At 44.1% G+C, this 22897-nt stretch overlaps 1 protein-coding gene across 1 annotated transcript in view; it reads right to left on the reverse strand.

The window, feature by feature from the left end:
• Positions 1-19739, reverse strand: part of CHSY3 (chondroitin sulfate synthase 3) — a 159598-nt gene extending 139859 nt beyond the window's left edge. Inside the window, exons 1-2 of the mRNA XM_086770595.1 lie at positions 19037-19739; positions 17401-17684 (exon numbers count right to left, since the gene is read on the reverse strand). Coding sequence (XP_086626721.1) covers positions 17401-17684; positions 19037-19739 — 987 coding nt within the window. The remainder of the gene's footprint in view (positions 1-17400; positions 17685-19036) is intronic.
• Positions 19740-22897: the final 3158 nt, after the last annotated feature.

A 22897-nucleotide genomic window follows, 5' to 3' on the forward strand; every position in this document is an offset into this window, starting at 1 on the left:
TGGACCCCCGAGTGTTGACTAGCCAAGTGGCTTTTGCTAAATGTTTATCCCAATTTTTGAAGGTTCCACCACCCATTGCTTTCAGAGTTGTTTTCAGCAGCCCATTATACCTTTCAATTTTTCCAGAGGCTGGTGCGTGATAGGGGATGTGGTATACCCACTCGATGCCATGCTCTCTGGCCCAGGTATCTATGAGATTGTTTCGGAAGTGGGTACCATTGTCTGATTCAATTCTTTCTGGAGTGCCATGTCGCCATAAGACTTGTTTCTCAAGGCCCAGGATGGTGTTTCGGGCAGTGGCATGGGGTACAGGATATGTTTCCAGCCATCCAGTGGTTGCTTCCACCATTGTAAGTACATAGCGCTTGCCTTGGCGAGTTTGTGGGAGTGTAATGTAATCAATTTGCCAGGCCTCTCCATATTTATACTTCAGCCATCGTCCTCCATACCACAGAGGCTTTAACCGCTTGGCTTGTTTGACTGCAGCACATATTTCACATTCAAGGATAACCTGTGCAATAGTGTCCATGGTTAAATCCACCCCTCGATCACGAGCCCATTTGTATGTTGCATCTCTCCCCTGATGGCCTGAGGTATCATGGGCCCACCGAGCTAAAAATAGTTCACCCTTATGCTGCCAGTCCAGATCCACCTGAGCCACTTCAATTTTAGCAGCTTGATCCACTTGCTGGTTGTTTTGATGTTCTTCAGTGGCCCGACTCTTGGGTACGTGGGCATCTACGTGACGTACTTTTACAACCAGATGCTCTAACCGGGCAGCAATATCTTGCCACAGAGTGGCAGCCCAGATAGGTTTGCCCCGACGCTTCCAGTTGCTCTGCTTCCATTGCTTTAACCATCCCCACAGAGCGTTTGCCACCATCCATGAGTCAGTGTAGAGATAGAGCACAGGCCATTTTTCCCGTTCAGCAATGTTTAAAGCCAGCTGGATGGCCTTCACCTCCGCAAACTGACTCGATTCACCTTGGCCTTCAGCAGCTTCTGCAACTCGTCGTGTAGGACTCCACACAGCAGCTTTCCACTTCCGATGTTTTCCTACAATACGACAGGACCCATCAGTAAATAGGGCATACCGCTTCTCATTTTCTGGGAGGTTGTTATATGGTGGGGCCTCTTCAGCACGCGTTACCTCTTCCTCTGGTGGCTTTCCAAAATCTTTGCCTTCTGGCCAGTCTGTAATTACTTCTAATATGCCTGGGCGATTGGGGTTTCCTATTCGGGCCCGCTGTGTAAGTAGTGCAACCCACTTGCTCCATGTAGCATCCGTTGCATGATGCGCAGAGGGGACCCTTCCTTTGAACATCCAGCCCAGCACTGGCAGTCGGGGTGCCAGGATGAGCTGTGCTTCAGTACCAATCACTTCTGAAGCAGCTCGAACTCCTTCGTATGCCGACAGGATTTCTTTTTCGGTTGGAGTATAGCAGGCCTCAGATCCTTTATATCCCCGGCTCCAAAACCCAAGGGGTCGACCACGAGTTTCCCCTGGTGCTTTCTGCCAGAGACTCCAGGTAGGGCCATTCTCCCCAGCTGCGGAGTAGAGCACATTTCTTACCTCTTGCCCTGTCCAGACTGGCCCGAGAGCCACCGCGTGAACAATTTCTTGTTTAATTTGTTCAAAAGCCTGCTGTTGTTCAGGGCCCCATTTAAAATCATTCTTCTTTCGGGTGACTTTATACAGAGGGCTTACAATCATACTATAATTTGGAATATGCATCCTCCAGAAACCCACAACGCCCAGGAAAGCTTGCGTTTCCTTTTTGTCAGTCGGTGCAGCCATAGCTGTTATTTTGTTGACTATATCTATTGGAATCTGACGACGCCCATCTTGCCATTTTATCCCCAAAAACTGTATCTCTCTTGCAGGTCCTTTCACCTTACATCGTTTTATGGCAAGCCCAGCTTTCAGGAGGATTTTAATTATTTTCTCCCCTTTTTGAAAAGCTTCTGCTGCTGTGTTGCCCCATACGATGATGTCATCAATGTATTGCAGGTGCTCTGGAGCTCCACCCTTTTCCAGTGCAGTCTGGATCAGCCCATGGCAGATGGTGGGGCTGTGTTTCCACCCCTGGGGCAGTCGATTCCAAGTGTACTGGACGCCTCTCCAAGTGAAAGCAAACTGCGGCCTGCATTCTGGTGCCAATGGGATTGAAAAGAACGCGTTGGCAATATCAATGGTGGCATACCACTTGGCTGCCTTGGATTCCAGTTCATACTGAAGTTCTAACATGTCTGGCACAGCAGCACTGAGTGGTGGTGTTACCTCATTCAGGCCACGATAGTCCACTGTTAACCTCCACTCTCCACTTGATTTTCTCACTGGCCATATGGGACTGTTAAAAGGTGAGTGGGACTTGCTGATCACTCCCTGGCTCTCCAGCTGATGAATCAGCTTATGGATGGGGATCAGGGAGTCTCGGTTGGTGCGATACTGCCGCCGGTGCACAGTTGTGGTAGCAATTGGCACCTGTTGTTCTTCAACCTTCAGCAACCCCACAACAGAAGGATCCTCTGACAGACCAGGCAAGGTGGACAACTGTATAATTTCCTCCATCTCTAAAGCACCTACACCAAAAGCCCACCGATACCCTTTTGGGTCCTTGAAATATCCCCTTCTGAGGTAATCTATACCAAGAATGCATGGAGCATCTGGGCCAGTCACTATGGGGTGCTTTTGCCACTCATTCCCTGTCAGGCTCACTTCAGCCTCCAATACAGATAGCTGTTGGGATCCTCCTGTCACTCCAGAAATACAAATGGGTTCTGCCCCATTATATCTTGATGGCATCAAGGTACATTGTGCACCAGTATCCACTAGAGCTTTGTACTCTTGTGGGTCTGACGTGCCAGGCCATCGGATCCACACAGTCCAATAAACTCTGTTATCCCTCTCCTCCACCTGGCTGGAGGCAGGGCCTCTCTAATCCTGGCCACAGTATTCATTATTCATTTCTTTTAAATATGCATGAGAGGTCCCTTCAAGAGGGTCAGAACTAAAGCTATTCCTTCTACGCTCCCTATTGGAGACTGGTGCAACAATTTTCCGGGGAGAACTTCTATTTGCAATGGTTTTTCCACGCAACTCACGTACCCGCGCCTCTAGGGCAGAGGTAGGCTTCCCATCCCACTCCCTCATGTCCTCTCCTTGGTCACGCAAGGTAAACCACAGGGTACCCCGCCGCGTAAACCATCTCTCTTGAGCAGGGAAACGTTTACTCCTAATAGCTGAAATATTGGCCCGTACCGGTGGGGAATGGGACATATCTGCTTTGAATTGCTGGAACTCCTGGGATAGTTTCTCCACAGCCGAGACACAGGCCCTTAGGGAGGAAGACAGGCTTTCCTCGTACTGCCGGAGTCGGCCAGCCAGTTCATCCACTGTTTCTTCCTCTCCATCTTTCCAGGTCATAACTGCCAATGAGTTGGCATATGATGATGGTGCACTTCGAACAAACTTCCGCCACATTTGTCGTGTGCACCTGACTTCATCTGGATCCTTAGGTAACTGATCATTGTCCAGGTCATCATAAATAATCTCCAGCACAGCTAATTCCCTCAGGTACTGGATACCCTTCTCCATGGTAGCCCACTTGCCTGGATGACACATTATATCCTCCTTGAAAGGATACCTCTCCTTCACACCTGACAGGAGTCGCCTCCAGAGGCTGAGGGCTTGTGTCCCTTTTCCAACTGCTTTGTCAATGCTTGCTTCTCTAGAAATGGATCCCAGTTGCCTAGCTTCTCTGCCTTCTAATTCCAAGCTATTGGCCCCATTATCCCAGCACCGCAGCAGCCAGCTGATAATGTGCTCCCCAGGATGACGGCTAAAATCTTTTCGCATGTCTCGCAGCTCGCTCAGGGATAGAAATCTGGTGCTCACTGTCTCCTTTAGGAGTTCTTCCCCTGAGGAAGAGCCTGCCTGCCGAGTTCTTCCTAGGCATGTAGCAAATAAACCTTCCTCTTCTTCCTCCTGCTCCGTCCTAAAAGGGGCTTCTTCTTCCCTCACTAAACGAGCTGACTTCCGCTTCCAAGTCTTCTTGGATACAGGGGCAACTGAAACTAGCACAGGTTCACCCTCTGATTCAGCTGCAATGCCTGTTGCTGGGGTTTGAGTACCTACATTGCAGGTCAGTTTGTTCTCCCTCACACCATGCCACGTATTAGTATCTTGCCTTAGGGTAAATCTCGGGAGGAGATTCCCAAAAAGTGGGTTTGCAGCTCTAGACAAGACTTGGCACACATTCAAAATACATAACAACAACATCATAGTGGCTTGAATATCTCCCAGATCTTTAAAGTTCTCAAAAAGTGGCTTAACTACCCTGGAAGTGAAAGAATTCGGGAAGCTGTCCACATAGGAATACCAATTTATCTCTAAGGCCATTGATGTCACCATGTCATAGATGTATATGGCATAGTATAACAGAAGGATAATTCTCATCATTTTCCCTGAGGTGATAAACACCACCACTGGGAACACATAGTACATATAGGAGCGTAGACAATACAACAACATAACCAACCACTGCAACATCATGACCAATAACTGACAACCAATACAACAAGCACGTATAAACAAATTTGTTTCAAGCAATAAAGAAAGTCAGATCTGTTATTATCTCAACCCTTCGTGCCCCACGTTGGGCGCCAAAATAACTGTCGTAGTTCAGCCCCAACGGGGACCAGACTACGCAGTCTCTCTCTCACTCCCCCCACTCTCCGAGAGAATAGGAGGAGATTTGACAAACAAAAAAAAACCAAACACGCAGGTTGAGATTAAACAAAAAGTAAATTTAACAGTAATGACAAGAAAACAATAGAGTGATGGAACACAAATACAGTATAATAGCTCACAACAGATCTCTACATCCAGTCTCTTCCAACTAGGAGAGCCTCCCTTCAGCACCCTCCTCACTTATATACTGAGCATGATGTCAGATGGGATGGAATAGCCCTTTGGCTAATTTGGGTAAATTAACCCCAGCTGTTAGCTAATTAGTTAACTATCCCAGCCATAGGGGCTACCAGCTTCAGTTCTCCACCCAGCTCAGGTAAATATTAACTCTATCCTGGCCAGAACCAGGACAAAGTGAAAACGGATGAAGATGACACTGACCTAGTAAAACTAATGAATTGCAAAATGGTGATAAACTTACAGTGTGATGAAGCCTTTAAACTGGTAAATGTAATCCTGAGCTCCAGTAGCAAAGCTGAACATTGAGCACCACTGCAGAAGTTACAAATGAGTTCCTATACATAGTACCATACCTAACCCTGATCACACATTTAAATAATAATAAAAAAAGACAGCTGCAAGTAAAAGGAAGGATAATTAAGAGAACAAGAGGAACAGAAAACATGGATTCCATGGATTCTTGTACCTCGCCAAACAAAAGCTCTGCAGCATTTATCAGTATGGATGGGTAAGTACAAGGGACAAAACAAAAGCTTTCTAAAGTAAATAGTAACAACTTGCGGAATAAAAAATGGCTGCATATTTACCTCAAACAAGTTAAAAGCATAAGAAGCTACTTACTATGGCAATGGCATTTTTATAAGAGTATTCCAGTGACACTGCACAGCTAAAATGGAAAACTCCATTATTTTAGATGGAGCTCAGTACGTTTATAAAAAGGAAATATGGGAAGTGTGGAAGGTTATCTTAAATATCTCCTTAGAGTGTGTGAATGAGCGCAAATATCAACCTGTTAAATACAACAGTGTTGCTGGTTTATTCTCTGTACAGATTCCAAAAGCTCTACTGGACATCTCTCATTACTATGGATTGATCTACAGTGAACAAAGAATAATAATTATACTAGCAAACACAAAAAAATTCTTGCAACTGCTTAAAAAAAATAACAGAGCAACACTGTATGATTCTGTCATTGTGTTAGTCATTAAAGCTTCTCTTTCTATATAACTGAAATACTTATAGAGCAACTACTTTTGTTTCCTACCTACATGATCATAATGGATGGGATAAGGACAAAACGTTAATTCATTTGTACAAGGCAGTATCTGGTCTGCAGAGAAGGACGTATTTTGACCAAGCTGATTAATATAATTATGGCTAAACAGAAACAACTACGTAAAAATAAACAAGAAAAGCACAAATCTATTCCTTGCCCAGGACATCTTATTTTATTTCCTTTCGAGTTTGAAACAACACAAAGTGTACCTATATTGAAGGTAGGGCGGATATTAAAAGTGGTGAAACCATCAGCTACTTTGTTTTCATTGGCTAGTTGACAGATTTATGGCAGAACCTCCAAATAAATATTTTCAAAGTCAATTTCCAAGGAAAACAGCAGGTCTCCAAATGACATTTAGCAATGGAAAATTAAGTGAAGTTATTTACTAAAATTACAACTTCAGTCCTAAACAAAACATTCCAATTAGCAACAGCAAAGTTCTTTTAAACAGAGCTGAGCGGGAAGCTCCTGCAGTTCTGGACTTAGCTGCAGGAATGCTACTACTGAAGCATATTTTCAGACACTAAAGTAGGTATCAGCAATGTTCAGATATATGAAAAATTTGACACTTCCCATTCAATCAAGTCAATAACTAACCTACACTCAGGAACATATTTTATCATGGTTCTCCAAGGGCCTCAGTTGGGTTTTTCCCCTTTTGAACTAATGAACTCTTATTAGCATTTTATCAACAGCACACACAGCTAATGGAAATCCTATTGCAATCAATGTGGGAGCATAAGTGCTTTCACATCCCTCAATGCACTAGCAAAACACAGTCAGCAGGTGAAAGCTATAGAAGATAACTGCCATGTTTAATAGAAACAAAACATTACAACACTGGATTCTCACATGGGGATGAAGTTCCTACAGTCCCCAATAGGTCTAGGCACAATTGTTATAATCATCATCAGTCTCCAGAAAGAGCTGGCAACAAGCTGAATGACATAAATTTAATGGTCTTTACAATTATCTAGTGCTCAAAGTGGAGCAAAAAGGCAAATGGCAATACACTGCATTATTCTTCACAGACATACACATATATACACCCCTACACACACATACACATTGAGAACACCAGCACCACATCCTATTTAAAGGCAAAAACTCCTGAAAGAAGTCCTACTTGTGAGGATGCAACTCCCAGTCATGAGCAGCTGATTCATAGTAGCTGTTTTCTAATATGCCAGACTCAACAAAGGCATATCAGTCTGTTACTCCAAACTACCTTCTTCGAGCATTTCCCCCTCCTGCTTCTAGCATTATGTGCAGCTAAAATAACAAAGCCACTGCTCTTCAAAACATCTGCCCAGGGATGAGTTAGGAAGCTCAGGCTGGGCTGGGGTAGTTGATAAGCATACTGAAGAAAGACGACCAGCCCTTACTCATGCAAGGCGCTCTGTCCTACAAAGACCATACATCTCTTACCGCTCTCTCCCATGACAGAGCTGTCACCTTCAAGTATACATGCCAACAGCACAGCATGGATAGGAACTTAGGAACAGTGTCTGAAGGCAGGTTTATTCTTGGGTTTAGTACAGTAAAAACTAAGACTAACAGATTTGGAAGACAGTGAGTATCACCTTATCATGGTCAGGATGGAGGAATGCCCAATGCATAGTTTTGGTACAGAATTTTTTCTTGAAGGTACAAACAATAATTAATTTTTTGCAAAGATGTAACAGAAAAGTTGCTCTACAGCTCTAAGCAAACCTCAAGCATGAAATGCCACATAAGAGATACGCATACACTTACATTACCCTCTTGAATACACCTATACTACATTTCCCAAAATTACTACAGCCAAATATTAAGAAAAATACTTTTTACTTTTTGAGAATATTTTCTAGTAGAGTCAACTTCCCTCACTTAGGTGCAATTATTTCCCTCTACCACATGGAGAAAAATATCTTCAATCACAAAAATTTAGAGTGTAAGAAAAGAAGAATCCAAAAATACTAGAACCCGTTTTCATTCGTTCTAGCAGGACAGATTTATATCTAACAAATTCTTTTAAAACAACAATTAAAAATATAAATAGCACATAACAAAACTGTTTCATTTGCTGAGTTAAGCACTTTCCTAAAAGCTTTGTCATCAGCTACATCTGTTCTAGTTAAATTTCCTGGCTTCTGGAACGGAGACTCGTGCACTGAAAAAAATTTTGCCCAAAACTGATAAAAAGGGACACAAAAAGTCACTATGTTCTATCATAATCAACAATATGAAGCTGTGCAATTCTGGCAGGATAAGAGCCGGCCCTCTGGTGATAAAAAGTTATTATGGTAATAGGTGTGCTGTGCTACGGTCTGTAACTGGAAAGAAAAATCTTTCAAGGAAAATGGAAAGTTAAAAAGCTATGTTAAATTGAAGCTGGAAGCCAAAATGCACGTATATCCAGAACAGAAGGGCACAGATATAATTATGAAGAAAAATGAAAAACAAGTTGAAAGCTAAATTCTTAAGCTTTGCAGGAGAGAGACTGCAGTAAACACCTAGAAGCACAGCTTAAAAGCTCCAAAGGACCTTAACTTACACCCCTGGGAGCTTTGTTATCAACTAGGCACAAGTTTTAAATATATGCATATGTACACACAAATGCACATTTCTGTGCACACAGATTTTATGGTATATGTCTCATGTAGTAGTTAAGGCCAAGTATACTTCCACTGCATTACAGCCACGTATACAACTAAAGAAATGCTGCATTTCTGTAGTGCCTCTGCTTCCACGGTATGAGGAGCTTCATTCACACACGCTACACTCAGAAAGGGCCCCATGAACAAACACCTCCTTGATACCAGCAAACACAGTCAAAAGGATCACCACCATCCCTGGAGATCGAATTATCATCCTTCAGATGTTAATTTGCCCTTCAATGGTTGTAAAAAAAATAATAATAAAGAAACAAGAAGCAGAAAAGTTTAGGGACTCAAATGCACTTTAAAGCAATCTTGAAAACATAAAAACTTTCAAAGTATCAAGTGCACAAGGCACAAGATGACAATCCTATTTGAAAATTATTAAAAGGAATACTTCCAAGTTTCTAAATCAAATATTCTATCACAAACTAGAATTAAAAAAAAATAAAAACCAACTAACAAACACTCTGTGCAATCAGTACCTAAGGTTTTAATCTTCAGTATTCTAATTGCCTGGTTAAACTAGCAGATTCCAGAAGAGACTTATTTTAGCCTTTTTTTTTTCATTTTTATATGATCACAAAGGTTAGTTTACCAAAGGTAGAACTTCAGCCAATGTGGAAAATGACTGCAGAAAATGTGTCTCGAAAGCACTAAAGAAACAACAAAGGAAAAGGTAATCTCCCCTTTCCTAGGTTTGTTTCAAGACTAAATCGTACATAACGCAGCATTCAGGAAGCCTGGATCAGATAACAGGCTGCTTATCCTCCTCCAGAATTTCCTAAAATTACATCTCTAGTTTAAGATGTTCTTTGCGTGCTAAAGTATATGTATGCTTTAAAAGAATTCTTAAAAGCAGGCCAAAAATCTCTTCTTAGTGTGATAACCAGGAAGCCAAAAATATTGCAGCCGAGGTGGAACTACACATTTACTTGCTGCCCAGTTCCAAATACACACTAAAGAGTAACCAACCTGTGCGCTCATCTTGAGCTTAAATCATCAGCCAGCACTGGTCAGACACAATAATCTCCTCCAAGTGCAGGAGTTCTTGCTTCCCTTCAAATAATCTAAGTTATGTAATGAAATCAAATAACTAAGTAAAAGCATATTTTAAAGAATATGTTACAGCAGCATATACTGACAATGACTTAATAACTATCTTCTCACATAAGAACTGAAAATAGGTGGAAACCGTTTTGGTAATGAGAACCATAGAATAAATAAAATCTGGAGACCTAAAATAACCCAGCCACACTTTACACCTGTGTGTCTACTTGCAGAAAACTCCCAAGAAACATACAGAACTGAAAGAGTGGCTTGAAAGCTTATTCTTCTAAATAAAGAAACATACCCTACTTTTGATACCTAATGAAATCCCACAGTAAATATAAGGACATTTAATTAGCACTTATTTCAAATAATTTCTGTAACTCTCCTTGTTTACAACTTCCAGCTTCTCTCTTTGTGAGGACTTTCTATTTCTCTAGAAGTGCATCTTTTGATCTCATTAAAAGATGTGAAGTTGGAAAGTGAAAAGTCAGGAAAAAGTTATCTCTGGGAAATTTGCGAAGTCAAGACATGAAGAGATACAAAGAACAATCCAGAAAAAGTAACAAAATGCATCAGCTCTGGGGGTTGGGAGGGAGCAGGAGGAAACAACCTGTGGACTATCGGTGTCTTTGCGAAGACTATACACACTTTGAGCAACTCTGTACTATTTCATTTACCTGGTAATCTGCATTCATCTTCAAAAAGGCTCAAGCAGGACAGTCTAACAAAACCCTTTGTCAAAGCGTACCAATCACCACGATCAAATCTGTGCGCATGAAAGGGAAAGTAATTTCAGACCACCTAGGAAAAACAAAACTTTGAAAATAAAGGTAATTCTGGGAATATCTACAGAATGTTTCCCACGTGGTTTGGTTTACTTGATTTTAAGGTCAAGTACAGAAAGCTACTTCAGGGCATAAAGTAAAAGCATCAGGGTTTCATTGTGCTTTGTTTCGTGGATTCACTTAAAGCGCTGAATCCACTGTTGACCCTAAAGCAGACAAGTTCTTCATCTGAAAGTCTCTTTCAAAAAATCAAGCTTACTCGTTGTATAATGTGACAGTCACTGTCAAGACTCGTGATGGGTTTAAATGAGATGACACTTAAAATAGTGTGCCACAATTGTACCATCTCATGACAAACACTATTTTTAAACACACTCAAACAGCTAGCCTCCTGCACTAGACTTCTATGGAAATACCACCTTCAGTATACCAATTGCCCAAAAGTCTTGAGAAAACATTTCCAGTAAAATGAGAGCAAACATGAGGAAAAAAAGCTGAACATGTTTAGGTCTAAATTTCCATATAGGTTGAGAGATGGTTCAGGATACTTGTATGCTGAACTAAAGAGACATTTTTAATCATATAAGAACTTTTGCTTATGTTTTTCTTTTGCTTGTTTGTGGGATGCTTCGGTAATTCAAACAAGAGCTTATTCTTAAAAATGAAAACCTTTGAAATATTCCCTTTTAGAACGTCCAAACATTCAAAACAGACTAGAAATCTTTTAGCTAACCCCCATAGTCCTGCACATAAATAGCTGCTGGCATCTTAGAACATTAAGAGGAAGGTGTATTCATGCTTTCTTCACATCACAGACATGAAAATACACCCCCAGGGTTCTCCAGCATGTCGGTAACTCAGCACAAGAAGTCAGAATTACATAGCTGTCAAACTCCAAAAAGGCACAAGCAGTATTTCCTCTTGAGGCACAGCAGGGAAGACAGGACACCCTATCTGCAAACAAGCCAGAAACTTACGAAAAGTTAGCTCTTGACCAGGCTGAGAAACAGCCCCCTTAGCTCTTAGCTCTAAGGGAGCCAAGAGCTCCTAGCTAAGACGCCACCATACCGTGGACCACAGCCATGGGCTTGCACGTGCTGATTCCCACAGTAGCTGTGATCATACCATCACAATAAAGCTCTCCAAAAAAGGTACCTCCAAGTCTTGCAGTCCTGCTGAGCAATAGAAGGAAACGCTTAAGACCCTCAGTAATATGCAAGTACCAGGGACAACTCTGTTTTCTCACCATGAACTTCCTCAACTCCCAGCCAAGCTGATCTTGCAGGATCAAGAAGGGGCAAGACAACAGGAAGTCTCCGGGGTACGTGAGCCCAAGGGAGGCATCCCCGGGCAGTCCAGATAGCCCAGCAAATGAATGACAGGAGGTGATTTACAAAGCCAGAGAAAGAGCAGGGAGTCTGCACAACACAACTGGGGCAGGCAGCTCAGATGAGGACCAGACAGAGCCACACAGGGCAAGAGTAATGTTTTAGCACCACAGCTACTGCAGTAGGACATGCATTTAATGATTTGCATTTTATTCAGTATCGTGTAGCCACAGAAACACTATACTACTATAGTATGGAAATATAACTCACTTTTCTAACCAGGTGAGAGTCACATTAAAGTAAAGAAGTTTAACAACTAGCTTTAACATTGCTGTAATCAGATAGCTATTAATAACAAATAGTTAAGAAAGTACATACACAGTCAATCCTGTATCAGTAGCTGGCCACTTATTCAAACAGTTCTGAGGCCTCTGTAATTATCCTCTTGCTCTCCAGACCCCTCACAGACCCACTCACAGACCCCTGCTGCAATCTTGATTATCCACTCTTCCATGCATTTTTCTTCTAGGGTCACTGATAGCTCGCTCTTTGTTCTTTTAAAATGATGCCTGCATTTATGTAACTACCTAACTGGAGCCGCCCAAAACTAACACCTTAAGTGGAGGTGGGTACTGCTGCTTCGAGACTGAAAAATCAAGTGCCCAGAGGAGCAAAATCCCATCTTAATCATCATCAAAGGCCAATACACTTCTAATGCTTCTGTTTGGTGCAGTGTTCAACTGAAAGCTGAGTTGTGATCCACCAACATTTTCACCAAAGAGAGAGACAAAGCCTCAAATGAAAAACTGAAACATCAGGAAGGAAAACTGACATTGAAAATTAAAAGATAAAGTATTTTTAGAGCAAGCCAGGAGACAGCTTTCAAAGGTTCTAGCACCTCCAGAGATAGTCACAATACCAAGTGCACTGCAAAGGGAACCTTTCTGAGCATGCAGTTTGATCCAAATAGGCATTTTCCCAGGATATTTACTGTAATGTTTACTGTAACTCCTGGGAATCAACAACAAATAGGCTATTAGAGAGCTGTATTATTTAAAAACTGTTACAGTAATGAGAGTGTATTCTACAATTGTCATAGAACTTTGTAAAACGAAAAACCCAGTGAGAAAACAGATACAATCACTAATGTGGACTGCTTGTATGTACACAGTACAATATTTTCTTTCTATATCAACACACATGTTACCAAAAGATCAAAAGTACATGAGGTGTTTTGTATGAATGCAGTTTTTTGTACGAATGCACTTTTTAAGACATTCTATGATTCTATATTTTCTCCCACAGAAAGGGAAAAACAGGCTACAAAAAGAAAAGCTTTACAAATTTAATATTAGAATAAATGTCCCAAATACACTGATGAATGGTCTTTAAATCTTTTTATGCTGCAATTGTCATTTTTCATTTTCTGAAGAAAAACGTACTGTGATAGTCAGTATTTATACTCTGGCAATGTTTGATTTCTGCTTGAATTGCTATAGACACTTAATTCAGGCGTTGCATTTTATTTTGTTCTTTTGTGGAACTACACTATGTGATCTGTTATGAACTTAGTTTACAAATTACAAAATGGCCTTCTGAAATGAGAAGCATAATTCTTTTTTCTAAAAAAGCGGGGGGGAAATAAAGCAATGAATCTTTTTTTCCAAATGGCCTTGCATAGTCAAGTCCCTCCTAAACAACAAAGTGAGGAAAAAAACAGCATCTCAGTTTTTTAACTGTATTTTTGTTTCCAAATAACACAACATGTATGAGTCACTCGAATCAAGTTAATATCTTCATTCATTTCAAGAAAAACATTTTAAGGCTTAAAAATTAGTGGAAGAGAGAGTGCTAGCTGGAAACATGGATTCTGAAAGCACAAAAGAAAAAGGCCCTTTTTAATATCTACTGTTATTGATTCGGGGAAGCAGAAGTTGCCAACACCTAACAAAAAGGCTTTTTGCAGAGATGTTTCAGACAAATTTAGCAGGTTTATTACACCTTAATCATTACAGCATCATCAACACTGGAGGATAAATTAAGATACAGTTGAAAAACACACGAAAACAAGGATGGCTTTTCTGCAGAAAAAGAAAAAAAAATTGATCCATCCAAAATATGCTTCTAGCAGGCACTTCCTCATGTAGCAAGGAAATGTACTATATTTAGGATGCAATTTAAGTGTTGCTAACAGCAAATTTGAATGTAAGCTGCTGCCAAGAAGGACAGTTTGACACTCTCCTGCCCCATCATTCTTGATGGAACAGGACCTTCCACCTGAGACCACCTCTTCTTTCTTCTGATGCTCCTGCTCAGCAAAGCTTTGCCATGAGTACTGATTCCGCTGAAGAAAACACTTTTGGTCAGGTTCCGGTTTCAACAGGATCCTGCCCCTGCTCCAGCTCACCACAGGGCTGCACAAGTCCTGCAGAACAGGACAGCAAGCAGAGAGAGCAACCACCCCCCCAGGGAAAGCCCATATTTTTGTCGGCTTAGAGCAACTGTCAAATTGCAGCCCGAGGGTAGGTTTTTCTCTCCTCCATTCTGCACAAGTGCTTTAAAAACCCTGTTATTAGATTCACTCAGCAATCTGATGACTAATTCTTTATCTAAAGTGGAGGAGCTCCATCAGCTGAGACAGAGAGAGACTCATCACCTCAGCCCTAAGTCATCTGGTATGTGGGAGACTCACCTTCTAGCCCTGGCTTCAAATGTGGCAGAACAAGAATTAAACTCTGGAAAGCCTCAAGAATAAGAGTGGCTCATTGCAGGCTCATACACCTCTTATTTTCTTATTCATTCTGACAAAAAAAAAATATTGCCCCCCAAAAAAGCCAAAGTTGTAACCCTCCTTGCCAGCAAGCATATTATGCATATAAACTAGTACAGCTTAGTAGCCAACTCTAAACAGCAGCAGAATAAACCCTGAGAAGCAGCCAGTCCTGGCTACACCAGTTGAGCCACCCAGCAAAGACCAAGCACCTTAGGTTTTCTCTTTAATTCTTTGATTTCTTTCATCCTCACCAAAAAGAGACTATCTGATCCAGTTCTTAGAAATCTAGTAAGAAACGATGCAACAGTGACTCAACTCTTCTAAGGCTTTTCTGCTTCTATGAATTTTAATGGCATCGTTTCCAGTTTGTATTAGTCTTCAGAAACACACAACAAATACAAATTATGCATCTTCCCAAAAGCAAGGAAGTTCATAAAAATCTTGCAGCTCAACAGGACTCAGTTTAATACTTCCATGCAAACAGAGGACTTGAGGACAAAAGTGGACCTGGCTATACGGAAAGTCCTGGCCACAATCTTAGGTTTCGCACATGTGTATCTGAGGGAATAATTCCCCTTCTAGCACACAAGGAGTGTTGCTGCTCTGAGGCAGGAATGAAAAAGCACACAGCAACCATTTCAGTTCCCTAGGAAGCAAGTCACCATTGTCACCAGCTAATTTACCAAGCGGCAACGCACCAATCCGTTCAGGTGCAGTATCAGACTGCTTGAAACAACCAGCTACACAAGACGAACGATGCCAAAGCACGAATGCAACTCCTCTCTCTCAAGACACCCTATTTCGCTCCTTCCCTTACAGACAGATTTAACCCTGGGATTGCATACTAAGCAGCTTTGTCTTAATCATCTGCATCTTCTGGAGTATCTCCTGTACCGGCAAAAAAGTCAAAGATTCTTCTAACAGACAGAAATACTGGTCAGAAAGGAGCAGCTGCTATTGCAATGCCCAAGACATTTTTTCTTTTTCCATTCTTTATTACATAGACCTAGGGCCTTCAAGAACAACTGACAGTTAAGACTGCTGTCACTCTGTTACAGAGCCCCTAAAAACACATGTTTTTTCTGAAAAGTTTATGTTTTCTGGCCCAAATCCTACCATAAAAAGCGGAGCTTCTGGGCAATCATGTAACTCCGTCTCCAAAACTGAAGAAAGTAAACATATTTTTTCGCTCAATTCCACCTGTGCTCAGTGCTTAGAGCCAAAATTTCCTGACATTCAACGTCAAAATAAGTTATAACCATAGTGATAATGCTTTTTATTGTCAGTTTTTATTGTCAGTTTTCTTCCCTTCCCCGGATTTCTTCCCAAGAAGACAAACCAGAAAACCAAAACCAAAATCCCTTCCAAGTATGACTGGCAAGGCAGAATCATAATTCTGCTATCTGATGCAGATCAGCAGGCATCACATCGCTGTAAGGATTTGAAAACGACCTTGTACAGACACAGCCCAAACACATCAGAGTGTAAGATTAAGCTGCCAACGTCGCATGCATTTCAGAAGTCTGATTAAGAACCACTAGTCCAACACCAATATCCATCTGCGTGATAAATGCCCTCCCCACTCTACCAGTGCAATGGGTGTATTATTTTACATTGGTATTTAGAAGGTATATCGAAATAGTCTCTAAAAGCACCTTTCTATTGCAAAGTAAAGGATAAGATTTCCCCCTCTAACATTTACTTTAATTTAGCTGTTTACACACATGGTAGCCTACCAAACCCATTTTTAAAATGGCCACCTTTCCTCAGGCTGTTCAGAAAAACATTTATCCACAAAATTAATTATTTTTCCTGTCTTTTTGTCGTTAATAGCACATAACCTCTTCCAGTGGCCCATTTAAATTATTTTTTTCCTGCTTAATGAGGGAGTGCCACAAGGGCAAGCATATATTAATATTAAAGAACCAGTCAAAATAACTAAAATCATATTCATCATATTAGATATCACCCTTTTACCCTTCCTGGTAGTTGTACACTTAATCTAGTTCAATCTACAAAGACAGTCTTGTCACTAACCACAATATTTCCAGAGAAACAGGCCCCAATTTTAGTTATGGCATTGCAAACTTTTTGGGTGCTGCAATACATCTTTATTATTTTAGAAAATGCTACTATGGAATAAAGTAATTTTCTCCTAAAATGGCTTCAGCATAGGAAGATTTGTTACACTGCATGCAACTGTCCTTAATACATTTTAACACTGTTCCACACTAAGAAAAACACGGTTAAAAGTGTATGGTAGACACAGGCAGTGTAACAAATTTCATTTATGTATGAGGAAAAAAAACCCCAACCACCTCTATTTCTGCTTTTGCCAGTAATGAACTCCACTAAAATACATCTGAGTAATCAAGAAAATACAGGCAATTCTTCTTCAAATACCACAACATATTTTAAGAAGCTGTGATGCAGAATAAACAGATATGCCACAGGCTTATCCAAAACCAAATTCTTAAAAAGATCCAACCTGAACAGCGTATGTCAAATACAGCAGCATCCTGTCAAGGGCTATATGTGGAAACCCTCAAGGCAAATGCTTTAAAGACTTAGAGCGAAGCAATACTTACAACGTGGCTGCAGTAACTGTCACCGATGAAAATTGAAACACACAATTAGAAATGAATACATTTGCAGCAACATGTCGTGAATGTTTTCCTCTCTTTTTCCCTTACTGTCTGCAGTTTACACTCTGATGCATGCACTAAAACATAACTATGGGGGAAAAGAGATTGCAGAAACAGCTGCTTATGCTGCAAGATGTAAAACTCAGTGAACAAACAGGACATTGTAATTTACACTGTCACTTACCTCATAGGACCAAACACACTGAGTCCCTCCAAACCTTCGGACACACCTGCCCACCTCCACGTCCTCATGAGTGGTGTACATTTCTCGAAGGCATTCACCTATATGTGGCACCATCCTCCTGAGAACCTCCCGGCTGAAGATCATTCCTGGCCCTCCCATGCAGAAATTCTCTCCAGGCTCCAGCCCGAGTTTTCCGAGTTCTTCGATATTACCCAGACCAGTCTGTCCCAAATACAGAGGTTTACTACTGTTCAGAGAGCGAAGAAACTCCTCCAATTTTTCACCTGAAAAAGAGAAAAGATTACAGTTATTTCTCTGCCTAGTCTGCCAGCCATCTATTTTCCTGTACCTCAAGCTTTTTAAAAAATACAACAGGCACCTGAGACTGTCACGGGAAATCACTCCCAAAGCAGCATCCTGTACCTAATTGAAAATATCCCTGGACAAGTTTACCTTTCACAGGTTTCTTTTCTTTTCTTCTTCTTTTTTTTTTTTAATTAATCAACATTACAATGACATTTTAATTTAGTCAAAAGCCAGAATACGATCAAAACTTAATTTTACTGGTAAACTTTGTTCCATTTGACCGATATTGATGGAAAGCACTCCCTTGCTAGTTTAAAACTTTCTCTGAAGTAGGGCAATTTGCCAACATAGTACTAGGCTGGGGAGGAAGGGGAGGGGAAATGCCAGGTATCATTTTAATAAGATTAATTTTTGGAAAGACCAGAGCAAATCTAAATTAACTGAGATAAATGTGTTTGATTACAGAGTAGTTGTCAGAATAAGGTAAAAACTCAGGCTCCTTCCAAAGTATTTCCAGTGCTACAATATCTACACACTTTTCCTTCAAAACCCTGACCTATTATTTTAAGAAATTGTGGTTTCAGGTTTACTTGAAATTAAATGTTTCTGGATAGATTTAACTGGGAACCTTGCAACCAATTAAAGACAGGTTCGTTACAACTCTGAAATGAGCCCAAAGAAAACGGTGACATCTTCGACGTCTGCAGCCAAACACGTACTTACATACACGTGTGCAGGTATTTCACAGATGAGTGACGGCTGACAAGCAAGCGTCCCGTTAAACGACCGAAACAAAATCGAGTGACAAATAGGGATGCACAGGGTCACCTCCAGCTAATTTTCAACGGTGCCAACAACCGCGCTCATAACCTAGGCTTCAACTTCAGCTTCTCGTCGTCTCCTGAGAGCGGGAGACTGCACGCGTACCAGCAGCAAGGAGCACGCACAGACCGAAAAGGATGCGGGTTGCCGAGCATCATTTTCTGATGGCGCCGCAAAACCCGCAGGGCAACAGGGGCGGTACTTTTCAGCATCAGGCGCTGCCGAAGGAGAACAGCAGCTCGACCAGCAGCCTTGCCTCTGCTGAGCCGAAGTGTCAGCGAGCCAGTGCAGAACTTTTGCTGGCGCGGAAAACACCATTTCGGAGGAGCGCGCACGCCACCGCGGCCGGCGGGACAGCCGAGCGCGGCGGGACGCGCGGCCGGCACCCCTTGTACCCCCTACGCGCTACCCCGGGCGGGAACCTACACTCCCCATCCCCGCGGGACCCCAGGCCACCGCTGTCCCCCTCCACCCGCCTCCCGCCGGCGGAGGGGCGCGGCGCGGTCACCTTTAATGTAGACGTCGTCGTCCGCCCGCATGAACCACTCGTACTTGTCCAGGTAGTGGTCGTGCATGTACTTGATCATCATGAAGGACTTCTTCTGCGGCGGGTAGGAGTCGTCCACGCCGGGCAGGGCGACGACAGGCAGCGAGGGCAGCCCGGGGGGCGCGGCCGAGCCCTGGCTGGAGAAGAACTCCACGCGGCCCGGCACCGAGGGCGCCCACGTCCGCTGCGCCGCCACCGCCCGGCTGCCCAGGTACTTCTGGGCCGTCATCACCCCCACGTAGAGGAAGTTGCGGGGCTTGGCGCAGCCCGCCGCGCCCCCCCAGTCCCCGCTCCCGTTGCGGCTGCCGCCGGGCCGGCCGCTCCGCTTCTCGCCGCCTTCCTCCTCCTCCTCCGGCTCCCCTTCCGCGCCGGCGGCGGGGCCGGAGACTGTGCCCTCCTCCGCCGCCAGCGGCAGCTCCCAGGGGCTGCTCCGGACGCTCGGGCCGCCCGGCGCCGCCGGCGCCTGCTGCCCGCCCGGCGCCGCCGCCCCCTCGGCCGCCCCCGGCCCCGCCGAGCGGCCGTAGTGGGGGCAGAGGCTGGCGCCGCGCCTCTTCTTCTCGCTCAGCTCGGCCACTTTGGGGGCGATCAGCCAGGAGGCGGCGGTGAAGCCCAGCACCAGCCCCAGCACCACGCTCAGCCAGGGTCTCCGGGACCGCGCTGCCATGGCGCGGGCGGGGCGGCTCCCCAAACGCCGCTGCCGCCGCCTCCCGCTGGAGGCGACCCCCAGCCTCCCCGGCGCCGCCCCCCTGCCCGTCCCGCGGCGGCTACCGGCGCGGCTCCCTGCCCCGCCGCGGCGGCCCGGGCGGCTGCGCTGCTCCCCGGCCAAAACTTCTCCGCGCGGGAGGGCGGCGACGAGGACGGCGGAGCGCTGGCGGCAGCCCCTCCGCTCTGCTGGCACCTTGTCACGGCGGCGGCTGGTCCCTCCCCGCCCCTCCCACCGCTCAGCCTCCTCCACACGGCGGCGGCGGCGGCCCCGGCCCCCGCTCCGCGCTCGCCCGCCTTCCTCCGCGGCCTCCGAGCGCCTCACCCCGGAGGGCGGCGACGCCGCCGGTGTCGGTCCCCAAGCCGCGGCGGGGAAGGGGCGGCCGCCGCCGCTCCGGAAGGAAACGATTTTTTTTTTTTTTTTCGGTCCCGCTCGCGGCTCCCCCTCACCGCAGCCCCGCCGCCCCCCCGGAGTTGGGGCCGGGGCCGGGGCGGGGGCCGGGCGGCTGCGGGGCGGTGGGGAGGGAGCGCCCCGCTGCCACCGGGGGCTCCTAGGCACCCGCAGCCTCACACGGCTCGAGGGCGGGCGCGGGTCTCTCACCCAAAGGATGGTCGTGGCACGGCAGGTCAGGGGTGCAGCTTCATTTGGGGCCTCCTCTGCCCCTGTTCCACCCGTTGCTCCCCGGCTCCAGACAGTCGACGGCTTTCCGGTCAAGAGCTGTCGCCCTCCCCGACTGTTTCTTTTCTTCTGGCGTGGATTCCCACAGCCTGAGTATGTTGTTATTTCTAAGATGCTCCAAAATTGCCTACTTATCCTCCCGAGCTCACGGTGACTGGCACTGCCTGCACCTCAGGGTGACAGAGAACAGGAGTTAAACATCCAGGCCACTGTGCCTGAAGAGACGGATCTAATTCTGAAGTTTAAGATCTCCCCCATATCCACTCTATTTATACACAGCTCTAATTTCGTTGTGCAAGATGCTCATCTCCAGCAAAAGCCATAAATTGTTCCTCACATTCATTTGTCATTTCAGTGAACCACACCCAAGATACTGAAGATCCAGTACCATGTGTTTAATTGTTTGTCAGCAAAACCACCCATTTTTGTAGCTAAGTCTATGGGATTGTCTGCCACTTCACGTGACCTTATCAGCTGTTAGACGCGGATGTCAAGGCGAGAGGAGGGGTATGGAAGCTGATACTGTGTGATGCCAGCAAAAGTAACAGAATATTCGTGAGAGAAAAAAAAAAAAAAAGCTTTTTTTTTTTTTCTGAAAAGACAGAAATTACTTCACCCACCTATGAAAGAAAAAAAAAAAGCCTATTCTGCATGGCCTTTATCTGTGAAGAGGTCACTTACTGAAGTAATTCTCAGTTTTAACTTGTGCCTCCGCCATATGCGAGCATACCCTCTAGCTTCCCCAGGGCTGAGCATCCTTTCCAAAGCAGCCCATCATTAATTTCCTTTCTCCAACACAGGCTGGAGCATTTATAATGCCAAGCACCAAGGCACTAGGTACCAGGCACACACATGTATTCTCTCCGCTGTCACCATTAAAAACAGCCCAAGCAATGTGTCTTGGCAGATAAATACCACCTGAGTTGTTCTGCGAGCAACAGAGTGGCAGATCCTGGGTCTGTCCTTGGAGACCTACTAACAGGCAGCAAGCTAAGGGGGAAGGCTATCCTTCAGAAAGCCTTTGCCATGGCACTAGGGATTACCAGTATTCTGAGTGTCTCAACTTTCCATAGGAGTCTTCCACTTAAAAATAATAAAAAAATAAAAATCTCCCACTCCTTCCTCCCGACACACCCTGCAAACCATTGGGGTGTGCTGGGTCCCAACATCACGGTATCCTAGATTTTCAGACAACTGCTATGGGGTTATAGAGGTACAATGTGTGACACTAAGCTACTTCCATTGCTTATGCATACAGTGAAATTACTCCAGTCAGTGTCAGCTGTGCCGGCTCCTCAAGTCTGACAGCACTTATTTTTGTCACAAAAAGAGCAGGTGGACCCATAAGAGGTGACCATAAAGCCATTCACATGCTTCCAAGACAAAAATGGACCTTAAGGTGTTGTGTGTTATCAAGATAGTTTATAAAGGAATTGAGTAGAAGGATGTATTCAGAGCAGAAATACTACAGGTATTTCTGTACTGCTTTTACATTTTTAGTTCAATGCTATACCAGTGTTTCAAGACAGTGTGGGGAAATCTCTTGAAGTGTTGGGGGTTTTTATGGATGGGCCAAGGCACAGGCTGGACTGCTTCTGGAGGAGCAACGGTGGCATCTAGCGGTTACTGGTGACAGTCCTGTGCCTCTGCTCTGTCAAGTAGTGCAACCCAGAACGCCTTTCCAATTAAAATAAATACCTGATATAATATAAGATTTGATAAGAACATTACACCACTGTCACACTGAATGTGTGTGGAGGGAATGGGAGAGGTCAGAGCCAGGCAATAGCTGCAAAAACTTGAATTATAATTTTGCAACAAAAATGGGACGGAAAATTAGAAAATCTGCCTTCTGTCCACTGTACCATGTGTTTCTAATTACAATCTTCAGGGAAGTCTTTTAACATTTTGAGGTTTTCTTTTGTAAAAATGGTGGAAAAGTCAATCTCCCATTTCATCCCCGTAGTTTTACAGGAGTTTTACAGGGAGTGTTACTCTCATCAAATTTTACACACATGGCCTTTGGGGAAGAAATGCCAGAAACACAGAGGTATCCTTGTCCTTAGCAATACTTTTAAACTAAAATAATATTTTTTTAGCTCTAGAAGAAGTGGTTGATCTTTCTTATACAATGATACCAGCAGAAGCCAGAGTTCAAATGGGTGGGTATCAACTTCTCAATCTCACTTTACTTTTTGAGTCATTTTGGCCACAGAGAACCCAGCCATTTTCTCTTCAACAGGCACCAAGCCCCGGACTTACGTGGTGGTCAACACGCCTGCAGTGTCAGAGAGAAACAGAGCTGGGTTTTTTTTTTCCCCAACTTTTTCTCCTGTGCCTTAGTAGTAATCTCATTACTTTTCCTTCTCAGGTGCAAGTCCAAAGCCATCAGCTAGGAATTAACTAGTAGGCTTCCAATTCAATGCTGGACAGAAAATAAA

Source organism: Chlamydotis macqueenii, chromosome Z, assembly GCF_036417535.1.
Source record: "Chlamydotis macqueenii isolate bChlMac1 chromosome Z, bChlMac1.mat, whole genome shotgun sequence".
Classification (NCBI taxonomy): domain Eukaryota; kingdom Metazoa; phylum Chordata; class Aves; order Otidiformes; family Otididae; genus Chlamydotis; species Chlamydotis macqueenii.